At 50.7% G+C, this 27266-nt stretch overlaps 2 protein-coding genes across 8 annotated transcripts; one reads left to right on the top strand and one right to left on the bottom strand.

Moving 5' to 3' along the window:
- Positions 1–65: 65 nt before the first annotated feature.
- fktn (fukutin) lies at positions 66–5394 on the bottom strand. Of its 5 annotated transcripts, none has more exons than XM_044096138.1 (10): positions 5145–5394; positions 3742–3801; positions 3474–3674; positions 3251–3397; positions 3049–3179; positions 2839–2971; positions 2642–2771; positions 2430–2563; positions 2227–2356; positions 66–551 (listed from the first exon to the last, which is right to left on the bottom strand). In XM_044096138.1, exons 1-10 carry the CDS (start codon positions 5244–5246, stop codon positions 508–510), a joined length of 1212 nt encoding a protein of 403 aa, XP_043952073.1. In that variant the 5' UTR covers positions 5247–5394; the 3' UTR covers positions 66–507. The 5 variants fall into 5 exon arrangements, with proteins under 5 accessions (XP_043952073.1, XP_043952071.1, XP_043952072.1 ...); XM_044096136.1 differs by having other exon boundaries at positions 2227–2351; XM_044096137.1 differs by having other exon boundaries at positions 2227–2351; positions 3474–3671.
- Positions 5395–6494: 1100 nt separating this feature from the next.
- Positions 6495–27069, top strand: apc (APC regulator of WNT signaling pathway). 3 transcript variants are annotated; one of them, XM_044096132.1, is made up of 18 exons: positions 6495–6688; positions 10538–10693; positions 11260–11347; positions 11423–11651; positions 16153–16261; positions 16355–16468; positions 16552–16614; positions 16683–16736; positions 16835–16921; positions 16994–17171; positions 17247–17447; positions 18250–18345; positions 18422–18561; positions 18647–18724; positions 18797–18913; positions 18999–19213; positions 19288–22123; positions 24658–27069. In XM_044096132.1, exons 2-18 carry the CDS (start codon positions 10559–10561, stop codon positions 26533–26535), a joined length of 6618 nt encoding a protein of 2205 aa, XP_043952067.1. In that variant the 5' UTR covers positions 6495–6688; positions 10538–10558; the 3' UTR covers positions 26536–27069. The 3 variants fall into 3 exon arrangements, with proteins under 3 accessions (XP_043952067.1, XP_043952069.1, XP_043952068.1); XM_044096134.1 differs by having other exon boundaries at positions 6501–6688; positions 16686–16736; XM_044096133.1 differs by lacking the exon at positions 6495–6688 and adding an exon at positions 9943–9977.
- The last annotated feature ends 197 nt before the right edge of the window (positions 27070–27266 follow it).

The raw sequence follows: 27266 nt of genomic DNA, 5'->3' as shown, positions 1-27266 counted from the left end.
GAACCCATAAGGTTCTGAGAACTGGTAGAACCTGACTGTCGTGATAATAATGAGCAGCAGGAGGCGCTGGTTCCCCAACAGTTTTATTAAACCTCTTTGACAGACAGTAAATCAGTGTTTCCAGGCTTCAGGGCCCCCTGCCTGCATGTTTTAGATGTGCCTCTACACCAGAACAGCTGATTCAAATGATTGCATGACATCTTCTGCAGCCACCAAGTCCTGTTAATCACCCAAAGATTCAATCCAGGTGTGGCAGAAGGGAAACACCTAAAACATGCAGGCAGGGGGGCCTGAGGACTGGAATTGGGAAACACTGGTGTAAAAAAGTAGCAGCTGCTCAGTACACCTGGATAAGCCCCGCCCACTCCGCTACAGGCCACACCCCATTTTCTATCACGTTGCTAGGCGACGACTTCCAGTCCCAGCTCTTCACGGGAACGCTCCATGTGGTGCCGTAGTTCGCCATCACGTAGTCCAGCGTTTCACATGGAACACGAACTTTGACCTCTAGGAGCTCCGCCCAGCACAGGGAGAATGAAGGGAAGACGTACCTGGAGAAGAAGAAGAAATATTATTCACATTCAGACAAGCAAGACAGAGAAGAAGAAGATGGTGGACGGCAGAGAGAACTGCGCCACCAGGGGGCGCCTTCAAGACTATGAACTTCTGCTGACATGATTAAATTCTGCTTAGTGGCTTCCGGTTTGCCATGTGGACAGTGTAGACGTAGCAACGGACTGGTCCTCTCTTGGGTCTCTTTGGGTTCAGTGTTGCCTTTCCCAGCCTCTAAACGACGGGCCCTGGCATTTTGCTCACTGATATCGAGGCGCACAGTTCTGACCAGGTGGAAGCTGCTGCTCCTCCAACTCACAAGCAGAGGCTCTGTGACCTCATGTCAGGTTTGAAACTGGAAAGTATTAGATGTTCTCTTCAACACGCAACAGGTACATTTGAAAAAACATGGGGACCCTTTCTTGATTCATTTCAAAACATACAATAATGCTCCAGATTAATTAAGTTAATTAATTTTATTAAAATGTGTTCTGTTTCTGTCAGGGATAGGAATGCAGTGGGTGGACTAAATGGGATTACTTTGGAGGGATTATTTTCTCTGTGTGTATTATTTTATGTATGTGTTAGATACACTTTAACTAGATACACTTCTTTGTATTCACAACCTCTATGTACCGTATTTTCCGGACTATAAGCCGTGACTTTTGTCTCACGACCCTGCGGTTTATACAACGATGCGGCTTATTTATGAATTACAGCCAGTAGGGGGCGCTGGAGCAGAAAAGGTAAGCCTGAGACACCTGGAATATATCTGTAGAGGAAGACTAATGTAACATCGTGCTTTGTGCATGAATAAAATGAGCTTGAACAGACCCTCATCATGGAGAATGCAAGAAGAAATGCATATGATGCAGCTTTCAAGTTAAAAGCAATCGAGCCGATAAAGAAGGAAACAGACAGTGAGGAAGAAGACTTCCATGGTTTCAGTGCACAGGAGGAAGGGGATGACGGCTCTCTGTGACTTTTAACTGTATGTTATTTAAACCAGCCCTGTTAGTGTTGTTTTGTTATATTGCTGCTGTTCAGAAAGAAAAGCTACAGCATATTATTAAAACTTTAAAAACACTTTCTGTGTACCGTCTTTCTTTGTAAATATCTCATGTTTCAATGTAGGAACATGCGGCTTATACACCGGTGCAGCTTATGTATGTACAAAATGTGTTTCCTTTAAAAATGTAGGGGGTGCGGCTTATAATCAGGTGCCTCTATAGTCCGGAAATTACGGTATTAAAGGAAAAAAACTCAATAAAAAGACAGTGATTAAAAAAATTCTGCTTAGTAAATGGATCAGAACCACAGGCTTTTAGGTAGCTGTAGTTAAACCTTCACATACATTACAGACAAACATGTTCTGATCAGAGATCCTGGACCAGGTGGTTCTGGTTCTGGATCAGGCTGGTTCTGTTAGAGCAGGGTGTCAAACTCCAGTCGCTGTCCTGCAGGTTTTAGATGAGCCACAGGTCCAAAACCCTGGAATGAAACGGCTTCATGACCTCCTGGTGTAGATCAGTTCTCCAGAACCTTAATGACCTCATTAAGGTTCAGCTGCTGCAGCAGAGGCTCATCTAAAAGTTGCAGGACGTCCAGGACCAGAGTTTGACACCTGTTTGTCTTCATGTTTGACATGAAGACAAACAGGAGTAGAATTCTTACTTGAACTTCCTGCCGCTCTTTGCCTGCGTTCCTCCGTTCCACACGACGTCTCCGTCTCTGTAGAAGAAGAAAATGTCCAGTTTGACGTCCTCGCCCAGGAAGGACAGCTCCAGACTGTCCTCCACCTGCCCTTCAAAATAAAAGCATACCACCCTTCAGTCTAAACCCAACCGACCGGGTCCGACTGAGAACAGAACCCGGACCTTTCCGAACTGGTGTTTGAGCGACATCCCGGCATCGCGGAACGCTGCTGTGATTTGGGGCCGGAAGTCAGAGATGAAGATCCCGATGTCAACATCCCGGCTGTAGGAGATCAAGTCACACTGCCGGAACCACCCTGCAGGGGGTAGCAGAGCCAGAAGAAAGGTGTTGGGCCGGCCCCGTGGTTCTGGCGGGCGGCGGGAAACAAAGTTACCTAGACAGGTGCCGCTGCTGATCCAGAACGGGACGTCCAGCCGGCCCAGGGTCTGCGCCGCTAGCCTCAGCAGCGCCTTTGCTTTCCTCCGGAACTCCACCGCCGCCGCGGACGAGTCGTCTGGGTAGAGCTGCGCATGGCGAGAGAAAGAGAGAGGTCACATGACTCTGCACCTGGCTCACCTCAGACAAACCCACCTGTAGGAAGCTGCGGGCGTCATGGTAACGGCACTCCAGGAACCGGGCCTCCTGCCGCTGCGCCAGGAAGTGGGAAATGTTGCGCGGGACGCGAACGTCCAGCCCATCCACGACTGTCAGCAGCAGCTCCGGCCTGCAGGGGGCGACACAAACGTGATGTCACATCCAGGTGATGGCACAGTAACATGACCCCCACCAGGAGGCGCTGACCTATCGTAGACCCCGGCATGGCGCCCGTAGTCCAGCAGCCTGAAGGGGGCAAAGGTCGGGTCGGCGGTAGCCTTGAGGCGCAGGGCGCCGTGCCACAGGTAGCCCCCGCTGCGCTCATACAGCAGCACCACCTGCAGACAAGGACAGGTACTGCAGCAGTCCGACACCTGTCAGAACCAGAACCGGCAGCACCTGGACCCACATGTATGATGTAACCGTGGAGACGAAACAGGAAGTGCAGCGGGATCTCTTCTCCTGACAGGGTGTCCAGGCTGGCCAGTCGGGGGTCGCGACCTCTCACCTCCAGCAGCTGGAAGCCCTTCTGCTCAGCAGCCAATAGGAAGCCAGGCTGCACAGAGACAGAGGCGTTAACAGGAAGCTGCGTTCTCCGGCAGGAAGCCGGACCCTGAAGGCGACACACTCACGCTGAGCTGCCATTGGCTGGCCGGCAGAGCGAAGGATGTGATTGGCCGGCCGGCGCACAGGAAGCTGCAGTGCGGCTCGCGCCTCATCTGGTCCCGCTGCTGCAAAGCATCTTGGGAAAGCAGAGCGAGCGTGGTGCTGTCGGCCAGGAACAGCGGCAGACGGAAGAACTGGGCCAACGCCAAGAACTTCTTGAGGTTCTGCTGCAGACAGAGGAACCGGGTCAGGCTCAGGCGGAGCTGGACCGAGTCGGCACCAGTTCTGACTCACCCATTGGACCTGGCTGGACGTAACATGACCTGCGGGGTCCAGCAGGTGGAGGCCTGGTTCCTGCAGAACACACAGAACCGTTAGCCCGGGTCCGGTTGATGATCAGTCCAGGTCTGACTGAACTGAACCCGTCTGAGGGTCCAGAACTTCACTCACAGTGCTCTGGCATAGGTCCAACTATGGTTCTGCACCAGAACCAACCGTGAACCAGAACCAGAACTGACTCAGTTACAGAGCTAGGACTTCCTGCTGCCAACCCTTTGGGTCCATGTTCAGTCCCATAACCGGGTCAGAACTTTGGGTTGTTCACTTGTTAAATTAAAGGGTTTAATTAAAATGATCTGGGCTTTGACTAGGCCATCCCAGGACTCCTAAGCCTGTCCTTTTGGTTCTGGTTTTGGGTCGAATTTCTGGGTCGGTTCTCAACCTGCCTCTGGTCCGCTGGCCCCCCCTGGAGGTCTGCGAGGTACTGCATGTAAAGAACTGTTTATTTGGTGTGACACTACAGCTAGCTTAGCAACGACTGTGTCATAAAGAATGGAAACACTATTGATGGCCAGCTGCGGCGCCGAGACCCTCGCTGACCAACTGTCTACTGGTGAGAGAAAAGTTTATTTTTCCAAAGTCTATTTTCCTTTAAATTACAAATAAACACTCCGGCTTCCTCCCACAGTCCAAAAACATGACTGTCAGGTTAAATCTCTAAATTCTCCTTAGGTGTGTGTGTGTGTGAATGGTTGTGTGTCCTGTGTGTCTCTGTGTTGCCCTGCGACAGACTGGTGACCTGTCCAGGGTGACCCTGTGACCCCGCCTCTCGCCCGGAACGTAGCTGGAGAGGAACCAGCAACCCTCCTGACCCCATTAGGGTGAACAGAAAATGAATGGATGGAAATAAAATAACCTAAAATGTTTTTAGAACCTTGGCACTGAATATTCTCATCATCCGTTATTATCTGAGGATCTACAGATCATTTTGTCTCTGAGAACATCTCCTGTATTTCACTTGAGTTTTTCCTTCCACACAATTATTTTAAATTGATCATCTGTAAAATATCATCTTTGTGTGTTCGCCACAGCCCACAGCGCCCCCTGTGGGCCAGCGAGTAGAGGAGGAGTTCATGCCACCACCTCTACCGTGCATCACCAGCAGGAACCAACAGAACTGTTCTGGTCGGTACAAATTCCTGAAACAGAAGAGGGGGTGAGACAGAGGATCTGGACCGGAACCAGAACAAACCGGAACCACTGGCCCGTCAGCTGGAACTCCGGAATGTTCCAGGATCAGCATCGGACCGTGACTGAACCGGAACCAGCTGTTCTACATCAGGTGACCCACTTCAGGCCGAACCTGGACTCTCTTTAACACAACACATCTTACCTGAGCGGGGAGTCCCGCCCCTCACCTTGCTGACGTAGTTCCGGTAGTAGTAGAGCTGGAACAGCAGGAACGCGCAGCTGCTGGCGAGCAGCAGCACAAACACGAAGGTCCGGTTCACACGAGGCATCCGGTACCGAGCCGATCATGACGTCACAACCGAGCTATCCTAACGCGACTACGGCAGAAAACACCGCAAACCGTCCGCCGCCATCTTTAATGTCCAGCAGAGAAGAAGCTGCTCATTTCCTGGCAGCCCCTTCACATTAAAAGTCCCATCTTCCTGTTTGCATGAAAATAATTTTAGTGACTTCATGCATCAGATGACTGAATTCGTCTTTTTTGTTTCCGACCGCAACTCCTGAGGTGGACCCAGCCCGTCCCTGGTTCTGATCCAACACGCAAAGGTTCTGGAAATATTACTAAACCCTTAAAGGACGGCTTGTGGGTTTATAAATACATCTATTCATTTATTTCGGTAACCGGAAAATAAACTCAAAATACCCGTGCGTGTGTGGACTGGATTAGTAATCCATAAGTAAGTTTGGATGGTTGCATCTGTGAAACATGATTACTAAACCGTAGAAAGAAAATGTGTGCGTGATTCAGTTTACTTGTAAATATGTGGTTAGATACTTTGAGACTATTTTCACTCCATATTATTATGTTAATTCATCAATAAAGCTTCAGATTTGATTTATTTCACCTTTACTCTCATTCAAAGTGAAATGAGGTTTCACTTTAAGAGTAAAATGTTTTTCCACACAAAACAAACTGACAGAGACTAGAGTAATCTAGGGAACAAACAGCTGGCCCGGTTCTGGTCCAAACCGCAGCAGGATCATAATAAAAGGTTCTGGAAGGAACCATAAAGTATCTACTTAATATGTTAGAACCACTACTGATTTCTAAATGACAGCAGCAGAATGTGATGCAGGGTCAGAGGTCATCTCCTCCTGGGAAGAACCCAAGAGCTGTGGCCATCATCAGCAAGAGGTCAGAGGTCACATTTATTAATGAACAGGATTTATTTCTGGAGGAGAACCTGAGTCTGTGTGGGGAAGGAGACCGGATGTAGTTCTGTTCCTCCAGATTATAATCTGCTCATGTAGATGCTCAGAATATTAATCCCACCACACAGCAACGCTGGTTCGGTTCTGCTACCGGTCGGAACCAGGTCCATTTTATCACAGATCAGCGGTCTTCAAAGGGTCAGCAACACACTGTCACACACGCGCGCGCGCGCGAACACGCACGCACACACGCACGCACACACACACACGCACACACACACACACAAGTCATACGGTAGCTGTGCGGACCGGCAGGACGCAGCCGGTCCTCACAGCTATAGTAACTCCCCCCGTCCCCTCACACACAGAAACAAGATGGCGGAGCACAGCAGCCGCTGCGGCTCCTGAAACAGGCGGGTTCGGTAGAATTTTTCGGGACTTTGCTGAACCCCGTTTACCCCGTCCGAACCGGATTCATGAACTTCCCGAACCGGCTCTGACGGCCCGTTCCCCGGCTGGTTGAGTCTGTCCGCCGCCTGAAGCCCCGATCACCGAGAAGGTAAGAGCTGTTAGCCTAGCTGCTAGCTGGCCTCTTGTTTTGGTTCCGGACCGGCGTTTGGACCGAAGTGAGGATGGTCCGGGACATGTCGTGGTCCACCAGGACCTGCTGACAGGATCCGGAGTTTCCTGCAAGTAGAGGAGGCGGATTTTTGAGCGCTGGTTCCGGGAAAATCCTGGAATGAGTCGATGCGGTGTTAGCAGAAGCTAAAGCTACACAGTAGTACTGCTGTAGTACTACCAGTGACGTGCGGTGAGGTTCATAGCTGGTGAGGCACTGACGTCATCAGAATCAGATTTGCAAATAGATGCATAGATTGACAGCAGTTTACAGGTTATGTTTCACTTCTGCATCCTTACACATACAAACTGTAGCTCACAAAACACATTTCACAAAACAAAACAAAAATCACTATCTCTATTATAATCTATCGCTGCACTTGACTTGCTTCCCGAATCGTTTAGCCTAGCTCGCTGTCACTTACTCGGCAGTTGAGGAGTGAACAAGACGAACGTCTGGGATCTTGAGCGCCCCCTGCCATGAGGCAAGAGAACTGCCTGCCTCACCTCGAACCTGTTCTCTGCCGTTTATAATCGCTCATTACACGAAACACGTTACACAAACACAGTTGGTGACAAAAAGCACTGTACATTATATACATAAGCTAAATTATTGGAAATAAGTTCACATATTAAATTTGTTTAAACCATTTTATTGACGCCGTACAGCAACATGCTCTCTCCGCTTAGCAGCCAGCGCAGAGCCAGGGATTGCGCAATCCAAGGTGAGGCAGAGCTTGCTGCTGCCTCACCGCATCGCTTCCAAGCATTTGAATGGGAAAATAAGAAAATTCAGCGATTTTGAACAAATAAACAAATCAATTGCATGAAAAATGAAATAAATATTTTTAGTACAAACCACGGATGAATATAACAATTTAAATTACTTTATGATTATATATTTTTTTCTTTCTGGTGATGACACTGGCTGCTCTCCACTGACCCTCCCTTCCTCACTTACCGAAGTTGACATAAAGCATCAGGTAGTCGGATATCTATCTAAATTTAATGATTATTGAAAGGCAATATAGTACACAGACTTCATAATCTGACCTCTTTTGGTTGAAGGTAGTTTTTATTTCCATTTGGTTTTATGTTTTAATTCATGAGGATTTTATTGTTAATGGAGACTGAGAGTTCATTTTATTTTGGTTTTTGGTTGATTAGTTTATTTTGTTTACCACTTCCAGTGTTTAATGTTCTTTCCAAAATAAAGTAAATCTGTTTTCAGGAAGTGCATTATTATTTCATTACCATCACATCAGTGTAAAAAGGTCTTCAAACAATATTATCGTTTATCGCAATAATTTTTGAGACAATTAATCGCTCAGCAAAATTTTGTTATGGTGACAGGCCTGGTCAGGGCTTGATTGTTTTTGTTTTTTTTAGAACTTAAACTTTTATTATTTTTACAGACCAATAATACAACCATACACAATGGTACATAACACAAATGTTGACAATATGAAGTTTTCCATAAAATAAACATCTTAGCTTGATATCTTACGACCTCAGCATCACATTTACAGGCTCATCATCATACAACCCCAGAATAAGGAAACACTTTGGGCGGGTAGCTAAACACCAAATGCCAAGAGAAAAACTTTTTGGGTTTATTTACGTCCACAGAGCCTCTGCTGGCCCCCAGCGCAGGATAAAAGTCTTTTTTTGAAGTCTTAATGAGTAGGTTATCTTTTCCATTTTATACAGTTCACTTACTTTTTGAACCCATAGTCAGGGCTTGATTGTTTTTGTTTTTTTTAGAACTTAAACTTTTATTATTTTTACAGACCAATAATACAACCATACACAATGGTACATAACACAAATGTTGACAATATGAAGTTTTCCATAAAATAAACATCTTATCCTTTGGTATCTTCCTGGGACCTCAGCATCACATTTACAGGCTCATCATCATACAACCCAGAATAAGGAAACACTTTGGGGGCATGAGCTAAACACCAAATGCCTGAGAAAACACAAGCTTATTTACTTTAGGAGCCTCTGCTGGCCCCATCTGGGGCAGGATAAAAGTCTTTTTGAAGTCTTAATGAGTTTATCATTTATATTCCATACAGTTCACTTGAGTTTGAACCTCATAAGCCTCAGGCTCCAGACTGCATCCACCTGATTGTGATTATTTTGATCGTCTCTGCCTCCCATCTTTGTTTGGTCCAAGTGGTTTCGTTAAGGTTCATTGACAGAACACATTTATAACTTTTTATCTCCTCCCCTTTCTGGTAATGGGTTAGAAAGGTTTCTAATGCTGGGTTTAGTACTTGTTCCCAGTCCTTGTGTGAGCAAAAAGACCAGCTGTAAATATCTAAAGAAATCACTTTTCTGGAGATGAAAAATAACTCTTCAAATTGTTTTTGGTGAAGAATGAATCTGATGGAAATGCTGAGCAGATTTAATATCTGCTAATAATTTTCCATTTATATTCCCGCCACGTATTTGAGTTTGTACCTCTGAGCCTCAGTCCAGACTCCCTCCCAGCCTCGTCAGAGATTATTTTGATCGTCTCTGCCTCCCATCTTTGTTTGGTCCAAGTGGTTTCGTTAAGGTTCATTGACAGAAATACACTATATAACTTTTTTATCTCCTCCCCCTTTCTGGTAATGGGTTAGAAGGTTTTCTAATGGCGTTGGGTTTAGTACTTGTTCCCAGTCCTTGTGTGCGAGCAAAAAAGAGCGCAGCTGTAAATATCTAAAGAAATCACTTTTCTGGAGATGAAAATTCCTACATAACTCTTCAAATGACGTAAGATTGTTTCTGATGAAGAATGAAGAGATTAACTGGGTTCCTGATGGAAATGCTGAGCAGATTTAAGAACATAATTAATAATCTGTATTATCTACCGGATCGCTCATCAGAACCGATCTGCTCGGCCTACTGAGCATGCTCAGGTGGACAGCCCACAGGGGACCTCTGGGTGGAGGTCAGAGGTCACAGGTCACTGGACATGATGTCAGCTGGTTCTGGTTCTGGAATGCTTCTGGTTTTCTGGTTCTGGACTGGTTCTGGTTCAGCTGGTACTGGTTCTGGTCCGGTGTGTGTAACCCCGGTCAGTCAGCCTGCAGTGCTGCAGCAGAGCATGCTGGGAGGAGGGGGTTGCTGTGCTCCCCCTCCCTCTCTGCTTCTGTGAGGCTGGCTCCTGATTGGCTGCCGGCCGATCAGCTGACCCGCTCCAGTCGGAGACGGAGGCTGATGGAGGCGACAGCGATGGGGTGAGCTGCCATTTTCTCTTTCTTTATCCTCTGTCCTCCATCCCTCCATCTGCTGGGGGGGTTCATTGTTCTCCGGAGAGGAGGAGGAGGGGGTCTGTCTACAGCTCTAATTCATTCATTCATTCATTCATTCATTCATTCATTCATTGATGCTCCCTGATGGAGACGGGAGGGGGTTGGGGGGATAGTTGATGGAGGGAGGAAAATGGCCGGCTGCTGGGGGGGTGGAGAATCAGCTCCTATTGATCAGAGCAGTGACATCATCAGTATTGATCCGGTGATAGGTTCTGGTTCTGATGTCAGTATGTAGGAACCAGAACCATCCAGAACTTTCTGTAGAAACCCAGTTCTGCTGCAGGTTCTGGTTCTGACCCAGAACCAGAGCCGCTCCAGAGCATCATTCGGAGGACACATGAACTACCTCGTTACCATGGTAACAAGAGGTTACCGTGGTAACCGGTTCTACTTAGCAAATCCTTCAAAATAAAAGATTTTCCCTAATGAAGATGTAGAACCAATGTCTAACAGCTGTGAGTTGACCTTTGACCTGTGCGGCTTAGGTCTGAGGCGGAGCGTCCATCATGGCGGCGGCGTCTTACGACCAGCTGCTGAGGCAGGTTGAGGTGCTGAAGATGGAGAACTCCAACCTGAGACAGGAGCTGCAGGACAACTCCAACCACCTGACCAAGCTGGAGACGGAGGCGTCCAACATGAAGGTGGGGGTGGGGGGGGTCTCTCTCTTTCTCTTTCTCTCTCTATCTGTAGGTGGGCGGTCTCTCTCTTTCTCTCTCTCTCTCTTTTTCTCTCTTTCTCTCTCTCTCTTGCTTGCCACAGGATACTCCTGAGCTGTTTTTGGCCAATCACGCGCTGCGTTGTTAGAAAGAGCTTTTTGTTTAGAGTGGGATGTTTCTTTGAGTCTGGATCTTTGGAGGGAACCAGAAAGTCAGTCAGAGTGAGCGCTCTGTCTGCGTCTTTTCTATTCCTTGCTGTGTACCTCTGGGTCTTGTTCCTGGTTCTGACCCGGTTCCTCTCTCTGTGGTTCTGTTGTCTGGCTCATTGTTGTTTTGTCCTTCCTGTCTATGGGAACTCTGACTTCCTGTTTCCTGTTTGCTGCTCTGTGTTACGGTGTGTGTTATAGTCCCAGTGTGTGTGTGTGATGGTCCTTACTGAGCGCTGCTGGCTGATCGTGGTTAGCCTCGCCTCCTGCTTCTGTCCCACTTCCTGTCACTTCCTGTCTGGGATTCCCAGCCAGTCACGGAGCGCTGCTCTTTGTGTCCAACAGGAAGTGCTGAAGCAGCTGCAGGGCACCATAGAAGAAGAGTCCGGGGAGGCATCCGGCTCCCAGCTGGAGCTCATAGAGCGACTGAAAGGTGAGGAGAACTGGGTCGGGCCGCCGCAGGCCTCGTACTGGTCCGGACAGCTCCCTCACCGGGTTCTTTCCGCAGAAATGAGTTTGGACCCGGCCGGCTTCAGGACCAGAACCAGGGCTCCTCCACCTCCTTCGTCGTCCTCCAGCTCTGCCTCCTCTTCGTCTGGAACGATAGCGGGAGCCACCGGGGGAACCGGGGGGCCCGGGGCCCAGGGGCCGAACCCGGCCGCCTTCCCCAGGAGAGGAGCTCCGACTGCGGGGAGAGACGGCCACGACCGCTGCCTGGAGGAGCTGGAGAAGGAGAAGTACGGACTACTATTGACAACTACACACTACTACACATTCCTACCGACTACTATTGACTACTACACACTACTACCGACTACTATTGACTACTACACACTACTACCGACTACTATTGACTACTACACACTCCTACCGACTACTATTGACTACTACACACTCCTACCGACTACTATTGACTACTACACACTCCTACCGACTACTATTGACTACTACACACTACTATTGACTACTACACATTCCTACCGACTACTATTGACTACTACACACTACTACAGACTACTACACACTACTACCAACTACTATTGACTACTATACACTACTACCGACTACTATTGACTACTACACACTACTACCGACTACTATTGAGAACTTCACACTACTACAGACTACTATTGACTACTACACACTACTACCGACTACTATTGAGAACTTCACACTACTACAGACTACTATTGACTACTACACACTACTACCGACTACTATTGAGAACTTCACACTACTACAGACTACTATTGACTACTACACACTCCTACCGACTACTATTGAGAACTTCACACTACTACCGACTACTATTGACTACTACACACTACTACCGACTACTATTGACTACTACACACTACTACCGACTACTATTGAGAACTTCACACTACTACAGACTACTATTGACTACTACACACTACTACAGACTACTATTGACTACTACACACTACTACAGACTACTACACACTACTACCAACTACTATTGACTACTACACACTACTACCGACTACTATTGACTACTACACACTACTACCGACTACTATTGAGAACTTCACACTACTACAGACTACTATTGACTACTACACACTACTACAGACTACTATTGACTACTACACACTACTACAGACTACTATTGACTACTACACACTACTACCAACTACTATTGAGAACTTCACACTACTACACACTACTATTGACTACTACACACTACTACCAACTACTATTGAGAACTTCACACTACTACACACTACTATTGACTACTACACACTACTACCAACTACTATTGAGAACTTCACACTACTACACACTACTATTGACTACTACACACTACTACCGACTACTATTGACTACTACACACTACTACAGACTACTATTGACTACTACAGACTACTATTGACTACTACACACTCCTACCGACTACTATTGAGAACTTCACACTACTACCGACTACTATTGACTACTACACACTACTACAGACTACTATTGACTGCTACACACTACTACCGACTACTATTGACTACTACACACTACTACCGACTACTATTGAGAACTTCACACTACTACCCACTACTATTGACTACTACACACTACTACCAACTACTATTGAGAACTTCACACTACTACACACTACTATTGACTACTACACACTACTACCGACTACTATTGACTACTACACACTACTACACACTACTATTGACTACTACACACTACTACCGACTACTATTGACTACTACACACTACTACCAACTACTATTGAGAACTTCACACTACTACACACTACTATTGACTGCTACACACTACTACCGACTACTATTGACTACTACACACTACTACCAACTACTATTGAGAACTTCACACTACTACACACTACTATTGACTACTACACACTACTACCGACTACTATTGAGAACTTCACACTACTACACACTACTATTGACTACTACACACTACTACCGACTACTATTGACTACTACACACTACTACCGACTACTATTGAGAACTTCACACTACTACCGACTACTATTGACTACTACACACTACTACCGACTACTATTGACTACTACACACTACTACCGACTACTATTGACTACTACACACTACTACCGACTACTATTGACTACTACACACTACTACCGACTACTATTGACTACTACACACTACTACCGACTACTATTGACTACTACACACTACTAAAGACTACTATTGACTACTACACACTACTACCGACTACTACACACTACTACAGACTACTATTAACTACTACACACTACTACCGACTACTATTGACTACTACACACTACTACCGACTACTACTGACTACTACACACTACTACCGACTACTATTGACTACTACACACTACTACAGACTACTATTGACTACTACACACTACTACAGACTACTATTGACTACTACAGACTACTATTGAGAACTTCACACTACTACAGACTACTATTGACTACTACAGACTACTATTGAGAACTTCACACTACTACAGACTACTATTGAGAACTTCACACTACTACAGACTACTATTGAGAACTTCACACTACTACCGACTACTATTGACTACTACACACTACTACCGACTACTACACACTACTACAGACTACTATTGACTACTACACACTACTACCGACTACTATTGACTACTACACACTACTACAGACTACTATTGACTACTACACACTACTACAGACTACTATTGACTACTACACACTACTACCGACTACTACTGACTACTACACACTACTACCGACTACTACACACTACTACAGACTACTATTGACTACTACACACTACTACCGACTACTATTGACTACTACACACTACTACCGACTACTACTGACTACTACACACTACTACCGACTAGGGGTTGAACCAATTAGTCGACTAGTCGACTCTAGGACGTCTCGCGAGTTTTTACATTTCATGTCGACTAGTCGCAGTCATGTGATTGCCGGTGGTGACAGCCTGTGCTGATCTGACAGCACAGTAGGCTATACGTCACAAGACACAAGAAAAATAAGTTAATACATTAGTTTAAATGATATGTAGATGGATGCATATTTGTGGTTTTACAGTGTTTTTAAAAGGAGATGGAGTTGCAGCTGCAGTCAACTACAAAACACGAGCCGTCTAAAACTCGCCCCCTTCCTGCTAAGGATGTCACTTAGCGGCTCGCGAGTGTCTTTGTCACGACGATCTAACTAATACATTATGATGTTATGTTGCTGATTAAATAAAGATCTGTGGTAATGCCATCTAAAGATGTGCGTTTCCTTTTGAATGTTGGTTTCCCAGCAACTTATTATTTACCATAAACTATCCCGATGTTTTGTTGTTTCACTTGTTGCTGTTCTGTGTAAATGCCGTATTTTTCCGTGAAAACGGGTAATAAAGCCTGTACGTTACTCCAAAGCTTTGCGTCTTGCGTTGCTATGACGTCACAACGACTAGACAACTCGACATCGACTCGACTTTTATCATGTTGACGTTGACTAGAAAATATCTTAAATCGTTCAATCTGCTGAGTCAGCAGAGCTTCCTGCCGCGCATCGGGCGGAGGAGAAGCAGGTGGTTTTGTTGAATTCAGCTGTAACCAAACGGGATCCGTTCATAACAAGTTTGGCTTGTGATGTTCCAAAAGCACCATGTAGTCAGTGTGATAATTTGACTCCTATAGTAACTATCCAGAGATCATCAGCATCAGCCGGTGTTTAGAAAAACAAAGTCAGACCCGACTTTGTGCAACAAACTTTTCCCCGCTGCTCACGAAGAATGATCTGTTTATTGCTCTTTTAATTCTCCATAATAGACTTAGTAAAAGCAGGAGAAGGGGAGTGTGTGTGTGTGTGTGTGTGTGTGTTGGTGGTGGGGGGGGGGGGTTAATATTTGCCGTGAAAAAAGCTAATAAAGCCTCCAAGTAGTTGTGAAGGGTTTTTGCGCTTACGTCACTATGACGTCACCGCGACTAGTCGACATCGACTCGACTATTATCATGATGTAGTCGACCTTAAAAAATATGTAGTCGTTCAACCCCTACTACCGACTACTATTGACTACTACACACTACTACCGACTACTATTGACTACTACACACTACTACAGACTACTATTGACTACTACACACTACTACAGACTACTCTCTTTACAGAAGGCTCCTGTTATCAGATGAATTGAATTGTAACCCTGAATCAAACCAATTCTTCTAGATATTAGATAATGAAAATAACAGGTAGCACCTTGTTGAGAGCTTTCTGTTTGAGAGGCGCAGCTTTTACAATCATTACGATAGTGGCAAAAGAAACCAAAGGACCAATAGCAGTGCGTATTTGGCTGTACCAGGTAATGCGTTCAAACCGGCTCCAACCGACTGCTAAACTTTGTAACCAGCAGTTAAGTAGGAAAACACACAGCAGGAAAGACGAGGAGGCAGAGAAATGGGCGGAGAAGTCCAGCCAGGTGAGACCGAGGACAGGACAGAGAAAACTGAGATGGAGGGTTAAACCTACACAAGTAGAAACAGAACAAATATGGTGGCGCCTGAAAAAGGACAGAATATTTAATCTGGATGGACAGAGTTGGTCAGAACCTGAGGCAAAGCAGAAGCAAACGGACCCACAGAAACCAGAGCTATGGCCAGACCAGCACCAGTCAGTATTGAACCCCAGAGAGTTCTGGATCAGTACCAAGGGTTCTGTACTCTGACTCTCCTGTGATTGGCTGCTGACTCTCCTCAGGTCCCTCCTATTGGCTGAGCTGGAGAAGGAGGAGAAGGAGAAGGACTGGTACTACGCTCAGCTCCAGAACCTCACCAAGAGGATCGACAGCCTGCCGCTCACTGAGAACGTAAGCAGAACCAGTGGATCCTGGGAGATGTAGTAGTGATGAGTGCAGAGCATGCTGGGACATGTAGTAGTGATGAGCGTCTGTCCGTACCAGTTCACGCTGCAGACAGACATGAGTCGCCGTCAGCTGGAGTTCGAGGCTCGCCAGATCCGCTCAGCCATGGAGGAGCAGTTGGGGTCCTGTCAGGAGATGGAGAGGAGAGCTCAGGTAGGACAGGTCAGCTGGAGGTCAGCTGGAGGTCAGCTGACAGTGTTGGTGCAGACTCATCTCATCTGTGTGTGTGTTTTCAGGCTCGTGTGTCTCGTATTCAGCAGATAGAGAAAGACATCGTGAAGCTGGGCGCCCGACTGCAGGTAAGCTCACCTGTTGCTTGCCCAGCTGTGTCACAGTCACCCGTTAGCTGACCAACATGGCCTCTCAGCAGGTGGAGGGCTCTCAGAGTGCAGGGGATGGTGGTGGATTGGCTGGAGCTCAGGTGAGAATGCAATTCAGAGGTTACTACTACATTAGTAACCCCTGATTGGTTAATTGGTTGTTCCTCTGTCATGTTTACTTCCTGGTTTCCTCTTCCAGAGCTCCAGCAGCCGATTGGACCAGGAGTCTGCTAATGAGACCAGCTACTCAGTGCCTCGACGAATCACCAGCCACCTTGGAACGAAGGTGAGTGTGTGCGTGCACGGCACAGGTGGGTAAAGATCCGAGCGAGACTAAGCTCTGTGTCGCCCCCTGCAGGTGGAGATGGTGTACAGCCTGCTGTCCATGCTGGGGACTCACGACAAGGACGACATGTCGCGCACGCTGCTCGCCATGTCCAGCTCGCAGGACTCCTGCATCGCCATGCGCCAGTCTGGCTGCCTGCCGCTGCTCATCCAGCTGCTGCACGGCAACGACAAGGACTCCCTGTTGCTAGGTAACCACCGCAACCCACAGCCCCCGACTCTGTGCGGACTCCGCCGTCGGTGTTCACGCCTGTGCGGTCGCCTAGGTAACTCTCGTGGAAGCAAGGAGGCACGAGCGCGGGCGTCGGCCGCGCTGCACAACATCGTCCATAGCCAGCCAGACGACAAGCGAGGCCGACGCGAGATTCGGGTGCTGCACCTGCTGGAGCAGGTCCGCCATTACTGCGAGGCGTGCTGGAGCTGGCAGGAGAGCCACGAGAGGGGCGTCGACCAGGAGGACAACCCCAGTGAGTCCGGTGACATGACCTGGTGCCGCACTGTGTAGTATAGTGCAGCACGGCGCGCCACCTGGTCATGTGCATAGAGCAGGGGTGGGCAGCTCCAGGCCTGGAGGTCCGGTCCCCTGCAACGTTTAGATGCATCTCCACTTCAGCACACCTGAGTCGAATAATGAAGTCATTAGCAGGACTCTGGAGAACCTGACTGCACTGAGGAGGAGATTCAGCTGTTGGATTGAAGCGTGTTGAACCTGAGAGACACCTAAGAGTTGCAAGACACTGGCCCTCCAGGACCAGGATCGCCACCGCTGACATAGAGACCTGCAGCATATCATAGCGTAGCACAGTGTTTCTCAATTCCGGTCCTCACGGCCCCCCACCCTGCATGTTTTAGGTGTTTCCCTTCTGCCACACACCTTGATTGAATATGTGGGTGATTAACAGGCTTCTGCTGCACTTGATGGTCATGCAATCATTTGAATCAGCTGCTCTGGAATAGAGGTACATCTAAAACATGCAGAGCAGGAGGCCTGAGGACTGGAATTGAGAAGCGCTGGCGTAGCATAGCGCTGCCTAGCATAGCAATGCGTAGCATAGCGCTGCCTAGCATAGCAATGCGTAGCATAGCGCTGCCTAGCATAGCAATGCGTAGCATAGCGCTGCCTAGCATAGCAATGCGTAGCATAGCGCTGCCTAGCATAGCAATGCGTAGCATAGCGCTGCCTAGCATAGCAATGCGTAGCATAGCGCTGCCTAGCATAGCACTGCGTAGCATAGCACAGTCATGTCCTGGTGTGTGATGTCTTTGCAGTGCCGTCTCCTGTGGAGCATCAGATCTGTCCCGCTGTCTGCGTGCTCATGAAGCTGTCCTTCGACGAGGAGCACCGCCACGCTATGAATGAGCTGGGTAGGTTCTAGCCTGGTTCTGACTGGGTTCAAACCCGGTTCTGACCTGGTTCTGACCCAGTTCTGTGTTCATGCAGGGGGCCTCCAAGCGGTGGCGGAGCTGCTGCAGGTGGACTGTGAGATGTTTGGTCTGAGCAGCGACCACTACAGCGTCACCTTGAGGCGATACGCTGGCATGGCGCTCACCAACCTCACCTTCGGAGATGTGGCCAATAAGGTGACAGCAGGCTCCCCCATAGAACACAATAGAACCGCCTTTATTGTCCCTGAGCAGCCAATGACGTGCTGCCGTTTCCTATCAGGCCACGCTATGCTCCATGAAGGGCTGCATGAGAGCCATGGTGGCCCAGCTCAAGTCTGAGAGCGAAGACCTGCAGCAGGTACGTTCAGCTGCTCCAGGAGGTAGATGGGGCCCTCTGCTCCGAGAGATAGACAGTGTCTTGCTGTTCCAGGTGATAGCCAGTGTCCTGAGGAACCTGTCATGGCGCGCTGATGTCAACAGCAAGAAGACGTTGCGTGAGGTCGGCAGCGTGCGAGCGCTGATGGGCTGTGCTCTTGAAGTGCAGAAGGTAACAAACAAATACTCACCTATTCCCAGAGCTCTACTGAGCATGCTCAGTCTGCCGCTTCTCATCACTCTTCCTGGTGCTGCAGGAGTCGACGCTGAAGTCTGTACTGAGCGCGCTCTGGAACCTGTCGGCCCACTGCACGGAGAACAAGGCGGACATCTGCGCGGTGGACGGCGCTCTGGCCTTTCTGGTGGGAACTCTCACGCACCGCAGCCACACCAACACGCTCGCCATCATCGAGAGCGGCGGAGGGATCCTGCGCAACGTCTCCAGCCTCATCGCCACCAACGAGGCGCACAGGTAACCCCGGTGCTCCTGAGGGGGTGGGGCCCACTAGCAGGAGGCGTGCTGAATCCCTGTGTCTCGTCTTGCAGGCAGATCCTGCGGGAGCACGGCTGCCTGCCGACTCTGCTGCAGCATCTGAAGTCGCACAGCCTGACCATCGTGTCCAACGCCTGCGGCACGCTGTGGAACCTGTCGGCGCGAGATGCCCGCGACCAGGAGACGCTCTGGGAGCTGGGAGCCGTGGGCATGCTGCGCAATCTCATCCACTCCCGCCACAAGATGATCGCCATGGGCAGCGCTGCCGCCTTGCGCAACCTAATGGCCAACCGCCCCGCACGCTACAAGGACGCCAGTGTGGTGTCGCCCGGCGCCGGCGCACCATCGCTCCACGCCCGCAAGCAAAAAGCGCTGTTTGAAGAGCTGGATGCCCAGCAGCTGTCAGAGACCTTCGATAACATCGACAACCTGAGCCCCAAAGCCGCCAACAGGAAGGGGCGGAGCTGCAACGGCGCTGGAAGCAGCACCACTCACTCCTACACCAACACGCCGGTGCTGTCCAGCCCGAAAGGCAGCGAGGGAGCGAAGAGAGCAAGCGAAGAGGCGGCATACGCACGGCCGGCGTTCCCACCCAGCGTGCGCGCCTCCAGCGATAGCCTCAACAGCGTGACCAGCACTGATGGCTACGGCAACCGCGGCAAGACCAAACCGTCCTCCGACGTCTTCTACTCCTCTGACGAGAGCGCCGCCAACAAGTGCTGCGTCTACAGGAAGTACCCGGCTGACCTGGCGCACAAGATACGCAGCGCCAACCACATGGCAGACGATGACGGCGCCGAGCTGGACACGCCCATCAACTACAGCCTGAAGTACTCGGACGAGCAGCTGAACTCGGGACGGCAGAGTCCAAGCCAGGACGGCGAGCAGGACACCCGGCTGCGCCGTGGCAACACCAGTGAAGCGGGGCAGAGTGGCGGCCGCATGGCGGCAGGGCAGCCGCCGCGATACGTCGTCGTCTCGGCAACGTCCTCCTATGGCGGTGACGCCGTACCGGAGCAGCCGATCGACTATAGCCTGAAGTATGGAGATGAGTCGGCGCGCAAAGAGACTGCCATCCCCTCGCTAGCTCCTCCCACTTCCTCCTCCAACAACAAGCTCCGCCCCCTGCCAGCCACCGCGCGCTCTGCGGCCAAGAGCAACCAGGAGTCAACGCAGACGTACTGTGTGGAGGATACGCCCATCTGCTTCTCTAGGGGTAGCTCCCTATCCTCTCTGTCCTCTGAGGAAGATGAGGATGCTGATGTCGTGAGGAAGACTAAAGGCAGCGGCAACGACTACCCGACACTTCCTGTCAGCGAGAAAGACGCTCAGGAGCAGCAGCAACGGCAGCAGAAGGAGGCCGAGAGTCAGACGTCAGCCGTGCGGTCCACAAGAGGACGAAGGGGCCACCACCACCACCACGGCCACCATCATCACCATCACCACCACCTGACCTCATCGTCGGGCGCCAGGACTCCCAAGAGCCCCCCAGAGCCGCCGTACGCGCAGGAGACGCCGCTGATGTTCAGCCGCTGCACGTCGGTCAGCTCGCTGGACAGCTTCTCCACGTCGTCCATCGCCAGCTCAGTGCGCTCCAGCGAGCCGTGCAGCAGCGAGCCGAGCGGCGTGGTGAGCCCCAGCGACTTGCCTGACAGCCCGGGTCAGACCATGCCGCCCAGTCGCGCCAAGACGCCGCCGCCGCCGCCCGCCCAGGGCGATGCGCCGACACAGGGAGTCAAGAAGGAGGAGGAGGGGGACGTGTTGCTGCACTTTGCTACGGAGAGCACACCCCACGGCTTTTCCCGTGCCTCCAGTCTGAGCGCGCTCAGTCTGGACGAGCCTTACATTGCAGCCGAGATGAAGGAGGCGGCGGCGGCGGCGGGCAGCGAGGAGACGAAGCCGGTGCCTCTCAAGCCCATTCTGGACGAATCTGACGATGACAACGAGATCCTGGTGGCGTGCATCAACATGGCCATGCCCAAGTCCTCCCAGAAGCCCAAGAAGCCTCCACCAGCAGCGCCACGGAAACCCAGCCAGCTTCCTGTCTACAAGCTCCTCCCACCGCAGATCCGGCCGCCGCCGCAGAGGAAGGAGGTGCCACCAATGCCGGAGGAAGTGCCCCGTGTTTACTGTGTGGAGGGAACGCCACTCAACTTCTCCACCGCCACGTCGCTCAGCGACCTCACCATCGACTCCCCACCCAATGAGGAGGCGGCTCCGCCCCCATCCGCCCCCAGGACCCGGCCGGCGGTCCCAGAGGGCGAGAATGGCGATGACATCCTGGCCGAGTGCATCAGCGCCGCCATGCCCAAAGCCAAGCCCCGCAAACCAATCAGAACGGCAGACAGCGGCGAGCGCTGCCAGGCCCCGCCCTCGACCGTATCTCCACCGCAGGTGAAGAAAAAGCCCACCTCCCCCGTGAAGCCCATGCCTCAGCGGGCGCCATATGGTGTCGTCGCAGCGACACCCACCAAGCCCAAGCCGGGATTCGCCTTCGACTCGCCTCGCCACTACACGCCCATCGAGGGGACGCCATGTTGCTTCTCACGCAACGACTCGCTGAGCTCCCTGGACTTCGAAGAAGACGAAGCTACTGAGAAGGACGCTGAGGACCGAAAGAGCAAGGAGGAGGAAAACAGGAAGCGGAAGCAGCAGACAGTCGCCATCTTCCCCCGCACCAAACCGCCGGCCAATCAGACGGTGGCGGACGAGAAGCAGAAGTTCACCATGGAAGACACGCCCGTCTGCTTCTCCAGGAACCCGTCACTGAGCTCGCTGAGCGACATCGACCAGGAGAACAACAACAAGGAGTTCGCCCAGGCCCCGCAGCACGAGGAGGAGGAGGAGGAAGAGGAGGAAGAGGAGGAGGCACTTCCTGTTGCTGGACAGGTAGGACAGGTTAGGAGGGGTCAGCAGGTTTCTTCCTGTACAGAAGCAGGGATTACATTAACCCTCCTGTTATGTTGCGGGTCAATTTGACCCGTTTTAAAGTTTAAAAATTAAAAAAAAATAGTTAGAAGTATTTTTTCTGCATGAAACTTTTTCTATTTGTCTTAATATGTGCACTCTATGTATAAAAAAAAAAAAATTCATTTTACACACTTGCAGCCCCCTCTATGTCTATTTGTTACATAGATACTGTTCGGGTCAATTTGACCCGGCATACAAGTTGAAGGGTAAAAAGTTTTAAAAAATGTCCAATTCTGTTTGTTTCCTTGCACCTATGAGACATATTTCACCTACACACACACACTCACGCACACGCTGCCTTTGCGCACACACATGCATGCACACAAGCCTACATTCTCACTATTCTCTTTACTTCACAAGGAAACTGAGAAAGCAGGTATTTATAAAACTTTTGACGGGAACCTTTTCTCTTTTCTGTTCCCGTGTAAAAACTCCCCCCACACGTTGTGACCCTCACTAGTAGGGTCGGGTTGGGTGGGCATAAATACTCTCTGCAAGGGAGTCCTAAACACATTACACACTAAAGGTACATGTGATATCGTCACTGTCAGAGGTCAGGAAATGAGCAGCAGGAAAAAAAAGATGACAGCCCTGGAAGCTCCGGAACTTCTTGTTGATCATGACAGTGAAATAGAAGAGGAGGTTTCTGAAGCTGAAGACAGTATTGAGGTCAATTCTGAGTCTGATGATTCTGATTATGAAGCAATTGATGAAAAATGATGTTCATGTTTCTCGAAGCAAGACATTCATGTCAAAAAATGGTGAAATTCAGTGGTCTTCATCTCCAACTAAGAACAGTAAATGTGTCTCAAGTTCAATTATAAAGATCACACTTAGAAAAAAAATTAAAAATGTAATGCAAAAAAATTTACAAAAAATCACTTTCAAAGATAATTAGTGTTATTTTGTGTTTAGGTTTTTCAGTGGGCATAAAAAAATTGTAAATCACATTTTTTATGTCCGAATGAGTAAATTGTCATCATTGATCCTTTATTTGTGAGGAATAAAAAAACATAATTACACAAATATTGATTGGAATGGTTAGTATAGGAGTTAATAATCAGACACAAAAAGATTTGGAGGATTTTTTGGTTTCTGACACTATAGCATGACGGGTCAAATTGACTCAGCAGGTTTCTTCCTGTACAGAAGCAGGGATTACATTAAGCAACCCAAAGTACCCAGCATTCTGTTCCTGTCTCCGCTGGGCTTCAGGCTACAGTCGCTGACTGAAGCCATGTCTGGCTCTAACTCACCCTGGCATCGTTGGGCATCGGTGGACCCCGACATGCCAACTCCAAGCTTGGCGTGCGCCAGTGATGATCGGGCTGCTCTGAGTTTTCAGTGACAGGAACGTCAGTCTAAGGGCATCGGCACACCGGAGGTGCTGCCACACAGGTTTATCACAAAATGCCACTTGCAGCTGAGCCTGCTGCTAGAGACCTTAGTGAGGTCTAAGTGAGGACCTTAGCGCCACCTGCCTGCTACTCGGTTCCTTTACAGCCACCATCAAATAAGATGTAGGCTAGCTGCCCTGAATATTATTGTATTTTGTGCATCACTTTTTTACTGATGTTTAAGAAAAACGTAATGGACATTCAACTTAAAGTAAATAGGCCTTACAGCAGCCACATTTAATGCCCCAAAGGATCTGCAGTGCCCCTCTTACTAAATATTGCTGTCATCCTGTAAATGGCCTCCAGGGGGCAGTGTCGCCCCGTTGAGAAAGCTACGTTAGTAATTGAAAGGCCTTCCCTACAAGCCCTCGTCCACTGAGCACTGAGAAGGAACGGCCGCGTTCCCTTACATCGATCCTCCAAAGCCTCCATTGGTCCCGTACAGCGAGGGAGGGTCAGGGGTCAGGGGTTAGAGGTCAGGGAGGCTGCATTTCCTTCCCAGAGATCTGGGTGACCAACCTGAGCTTCAGACCAAAGGCTGATGTTGGGAGGGTGCTGGTTCAGCTTTAAGGCAGCCTGTCAGCACACATCAGAGAAAACTGGAGGGTTGAACCAGGAACATGGAGTCTTCCTCATCATCCAACAGTGTGAGGAGGTCGGAGTTAGCATGTGCCTCCGTTTGGACTCCCCCTGTCTCCATAAGAACCTGAACTAGCAGAGGCAGGACTATCCCTCCATCATGCCAGCCCAGATCCCAGAGGCAGTCACCTGGCGAGAGGCAGCTAGCTACAGCCGCTATTGTTTCCCTTTTAAAGGGTTCTGCCCTAATGGCCTCCATCTGAGCGTAATCTGAGACATGCAGCAGCTTCAGTCCTGTACTGCTAGCACTAAGCTGCCTGTACGCGACATAAACATTAGCTACTCTACTAATTAGACAGTCACTGAGGCAAAGTGAGCAAAGAGCCTTACAGAAAGGTTGGGTTTATCAGGAAAGCCAGTGGATCTGGGGCTTCGTGAGTCTGAAAGATGTCTGATGGTTCCCTCTGTCCTCTGCAGGTGGAGTCGAAGCCCCGCCCCCCTGCGGCCAGCGGCTACGCCCCCAAAGCGTTTCACGTGGAGGACACGCCCGTCTGTTTTTCCAGGAACTCGTCCCTCAGCTCCCTCAGCATCGACTCAGAGGACGACCTGCTGCAGGAGTGCATCAGCTCTGCCATGCCCAAGAAGAAAAAAAAGTCCACCGCACCACCCGCCGCCACATCTCCCACCGCCACGCCACCTGCCACCACGCTGCCCGCCGCCCCTGTTCCCTTTGCCAAGGCAGATGAGGACATCCTGGCAGAGGAGGAGCCCTCGGAGGCGCCCCGCAGTCCGCCCTCTCCAGACTCTGAGTCCTTCGACTGGAAGGCCATCCAGGAAGGAGCCAACTCCATCGTTAGCAGCCTGAACGCCGCCGCCTCGGCCCTGTCCCGCCAGCCGTCCTCAGACTCCGACTCCGTCCTGTCCCTGAAGTCCGTCGGCTCGCCTTTCCACCTGCCGGCGGCCAGCCGGACCACTGAGGACGACGAGGCAGCGTTGCAGGTCAAGCGCTGCGCCCGCATCCTGAAGCCTGGCGAACGCAGCAGCCTAGAGGCCAAGAGGGAAGAGGAGGAGGATGAGGAGGAGGCGAAGGCCCTGCGTGGAGGGAAGAAGGTCTACCGCAGTCTGATCACAGGAAAACCGAGGGCGGAGCCGGCTGCCAGGGGGCGGAGCAAGCCCCGAGCTGCCGCTGCCGCCAAGGCTCCAGGTGGCACCGACTCTGCTGACAGAGGGGGCGGGTCCTCTCGAGACTCCACCCCTTCCCGACCCTCTGCTCCGGCCAATCAGAAGGCAGGAAAGCTGTCCCAGCTGCCGCGTACCGCCTCTCCAGGAAGTGCCTCGTCATCATCTTCCTCCAGAGCCGCCAAGGGCGCGCCGAAGGGCAGCGGCCTCCCCCGTAGCGAGTCAGCCTCCCGTCTCGCCGGCTCTGCCCAATCCAGGAAGCAGAAGGCGGAGCCAGAGAAGCCGGCGTTGGTCCGCCAGTCAACCTTCATCAAGGAAGCTCCGAGCCCCACGCTGAAGAGGAAGTTGGAGGAGTCTTCCTCCTCCACTGCCATGGAGCCGCAGTCCAGCCCCGAGACGCCGCTTCCCCCTGCCGCCCATCGCTCGCACTCTGAGAGCCCGTCTCGCCCGCAGGAAGTAACCTCATCACGTATAAGCCGCACCGGCACCTGGAAGCGTGAGGCCAGCGGCGGCTCCGGAGTGAGCGGCGGGAAACACTCGACCTCGCTGCCGCGCGTCGGCACCTGGAAGCGGACGGGAAGCTCCTCCTCTGTGCTGTCGGCGTCCTCAGAGTCCAGCGAGAAGGGGCGGGGTGAGGACGGTGGCCGTGGTGACGCCAAGGGGACATGGCGGAAGATGAAGAGCGGAGGCGAGTCGACAGCTGCCAAGTCGGAGGACGTCTGGGTCCGCCTGGAGGACTGTCCCGTTAACAACCCGCGCTCGCCGTCCGCCTGCTCAGCGCGCTCGCCTACCGCCGCCAACGCCCCGCCTGTCATTGATAGCCCCGCCCCCTCCAAAATCCCCTCTTCGTCCTCTTCGTCCTCTTCCAACCTCAACCTTCGGCGGAGCTGTGAGAGCCTGGAAGAGCAGGCTCCGCCCCCTCCTGACCGCCAGCAGCAACGCAACCAGCCGCGCAGCGGCGCCGTGGCGGCGCGCGTCAGCCCCTTCAACTACACGCCCAGCCCCAGGAAGAACAGCCCCGAGCTTAGCTCCGCTCCCTCGCAGCCTGCCGGCGGCACATCAGCCACGCCCGCGCGGCCCTCGCTCATCCCGACCCCCGTGACCAAGAAGAGAGAGCCGAAGGGCGGAGACGGTGGCGGCGGCGAACGCGGCTCCTACATTGTCACGTCTGTGTGAGTCTGGAACAGGAAGTGATGTCTGGGAACCGAACTGTACTGGAAGTGATTCAATGTTTTGGCTCCGCCCCCATCCCGCTGCTGCTTGATTAGCTCCTCCCACCTGCCTGAGAGGAACCTTTCTATGTTTTTATACCACTGATCTGTAGCGCTTAGCTCCGCCCCCTGCCCTGCATGGCCCTGCCCCTTCAGAACAGCGTTCCCATGGCGACCTGAAGGTGATGATATTGATGTTTCTGGTAGCTGTAGCGTCTGGAAGGTTTGGTTCTGAACACAGCCTGATCTGTGGTCCGGTACCAGAACCAGAACCTTCGGGCCGGGTCTGATTAACCCACTAACCTTCGAGCCAATCAGGTCCAGTTAAACTTCTGTTCAGAACCGGCTTTGTTCAGAACCTGATGCTTCCTGTCCTGTCGCCATGGAAACGAGTAACACTGTAAAGCGTAAGTTATTGCTGTAAACTGCAGCTAATTTAACCGATTGAGCTGCAGCAGAGACTCACTGCAGGTGATCAATAAAGTTCAACACAAGCTGCTTCCTGTGTCTCCTTTCTTTCTGTGTCTCCGCCGCCAGGTGACCCGGGCGGCGGCCGGGTCACCTGGTGACCCGGCCGCCGCCCAGGTGAGCCTCAGCTGCAGCGCCACCTGGGAACACCTGCCGGTCTTACAGGAAAAAAATGCAACTTTTGAAATTAAAATGTTATTTTTGAGTTTTAGTTTTCTTCCGTTTCAA

The sequence above is a fragment of the Gambusia affinis genome, linkage group LG17, assembly GCF_019740435.1.
Source record: "Gambusia affinis linkage group LG17, SWU_Gaff_1.0, whole genome shotgun sequence".
In the NCBI taxonomy this organism is placed as follows: Eukaryota; Metazoa; Chordata; class Actinopteri; order Cyprinodontiformes; family Poeciliidae; genus Gambusia; species Gambusia affinis.
The sequence above is the reverse complement of the archived record's forward strand: the minus strand, read 5'-3'. Positions and strand labels throughout refer to the sequence as shown.

Excerpts from the sequence above, each read along its gene's own strand:
- apc (XM_044096132.1), top strand. The coding sequence starts at position 10,559 with ATGGCGGCGGCGTCTTACGACCAGCTGCTGAGGCAGGTTGAGGTGCTG. Across the intron at positions 16,262-16,354 it reads GCCTGCCGCTCACTGAGAAC|TTCACGCTGCAGACAGACAT; the intron begins GTAAGCAGAACC and ends TGTCCGTACCAG. Across the intron at positions 18,346-18,421 it reads CCACGCTATGAATGAGCTGG|GGGGCCTCCAAGCGGTGGCG; the intron begins GTAGGTTCTAGC and ends GTGTTCATGCAG.
- fktn (XM_044096136.1), bottom strand. The coding sequence starts at position 5,246 with ATGCCTCGTGTGAACCGGACCTTCGTGTTTGTGCTGCTGCTCGCCAGC. Across the intron at positions 2,772-2,838 it reads ACGCCCGCAGCTTCCTACAG|CTCTACCCAGACGACTCGTC; the intron begins GTGGGTTTGTCT and ends CGCCATGCGCAG. Across the intron at positions 2,564-2,641 it reads CAGCAGCGGCACCTGTCTAG|GGTGGTTCCGGCAGTGTGAC; the intron begins GTAACTTTGTTT and ends TACCCCCTGCAG.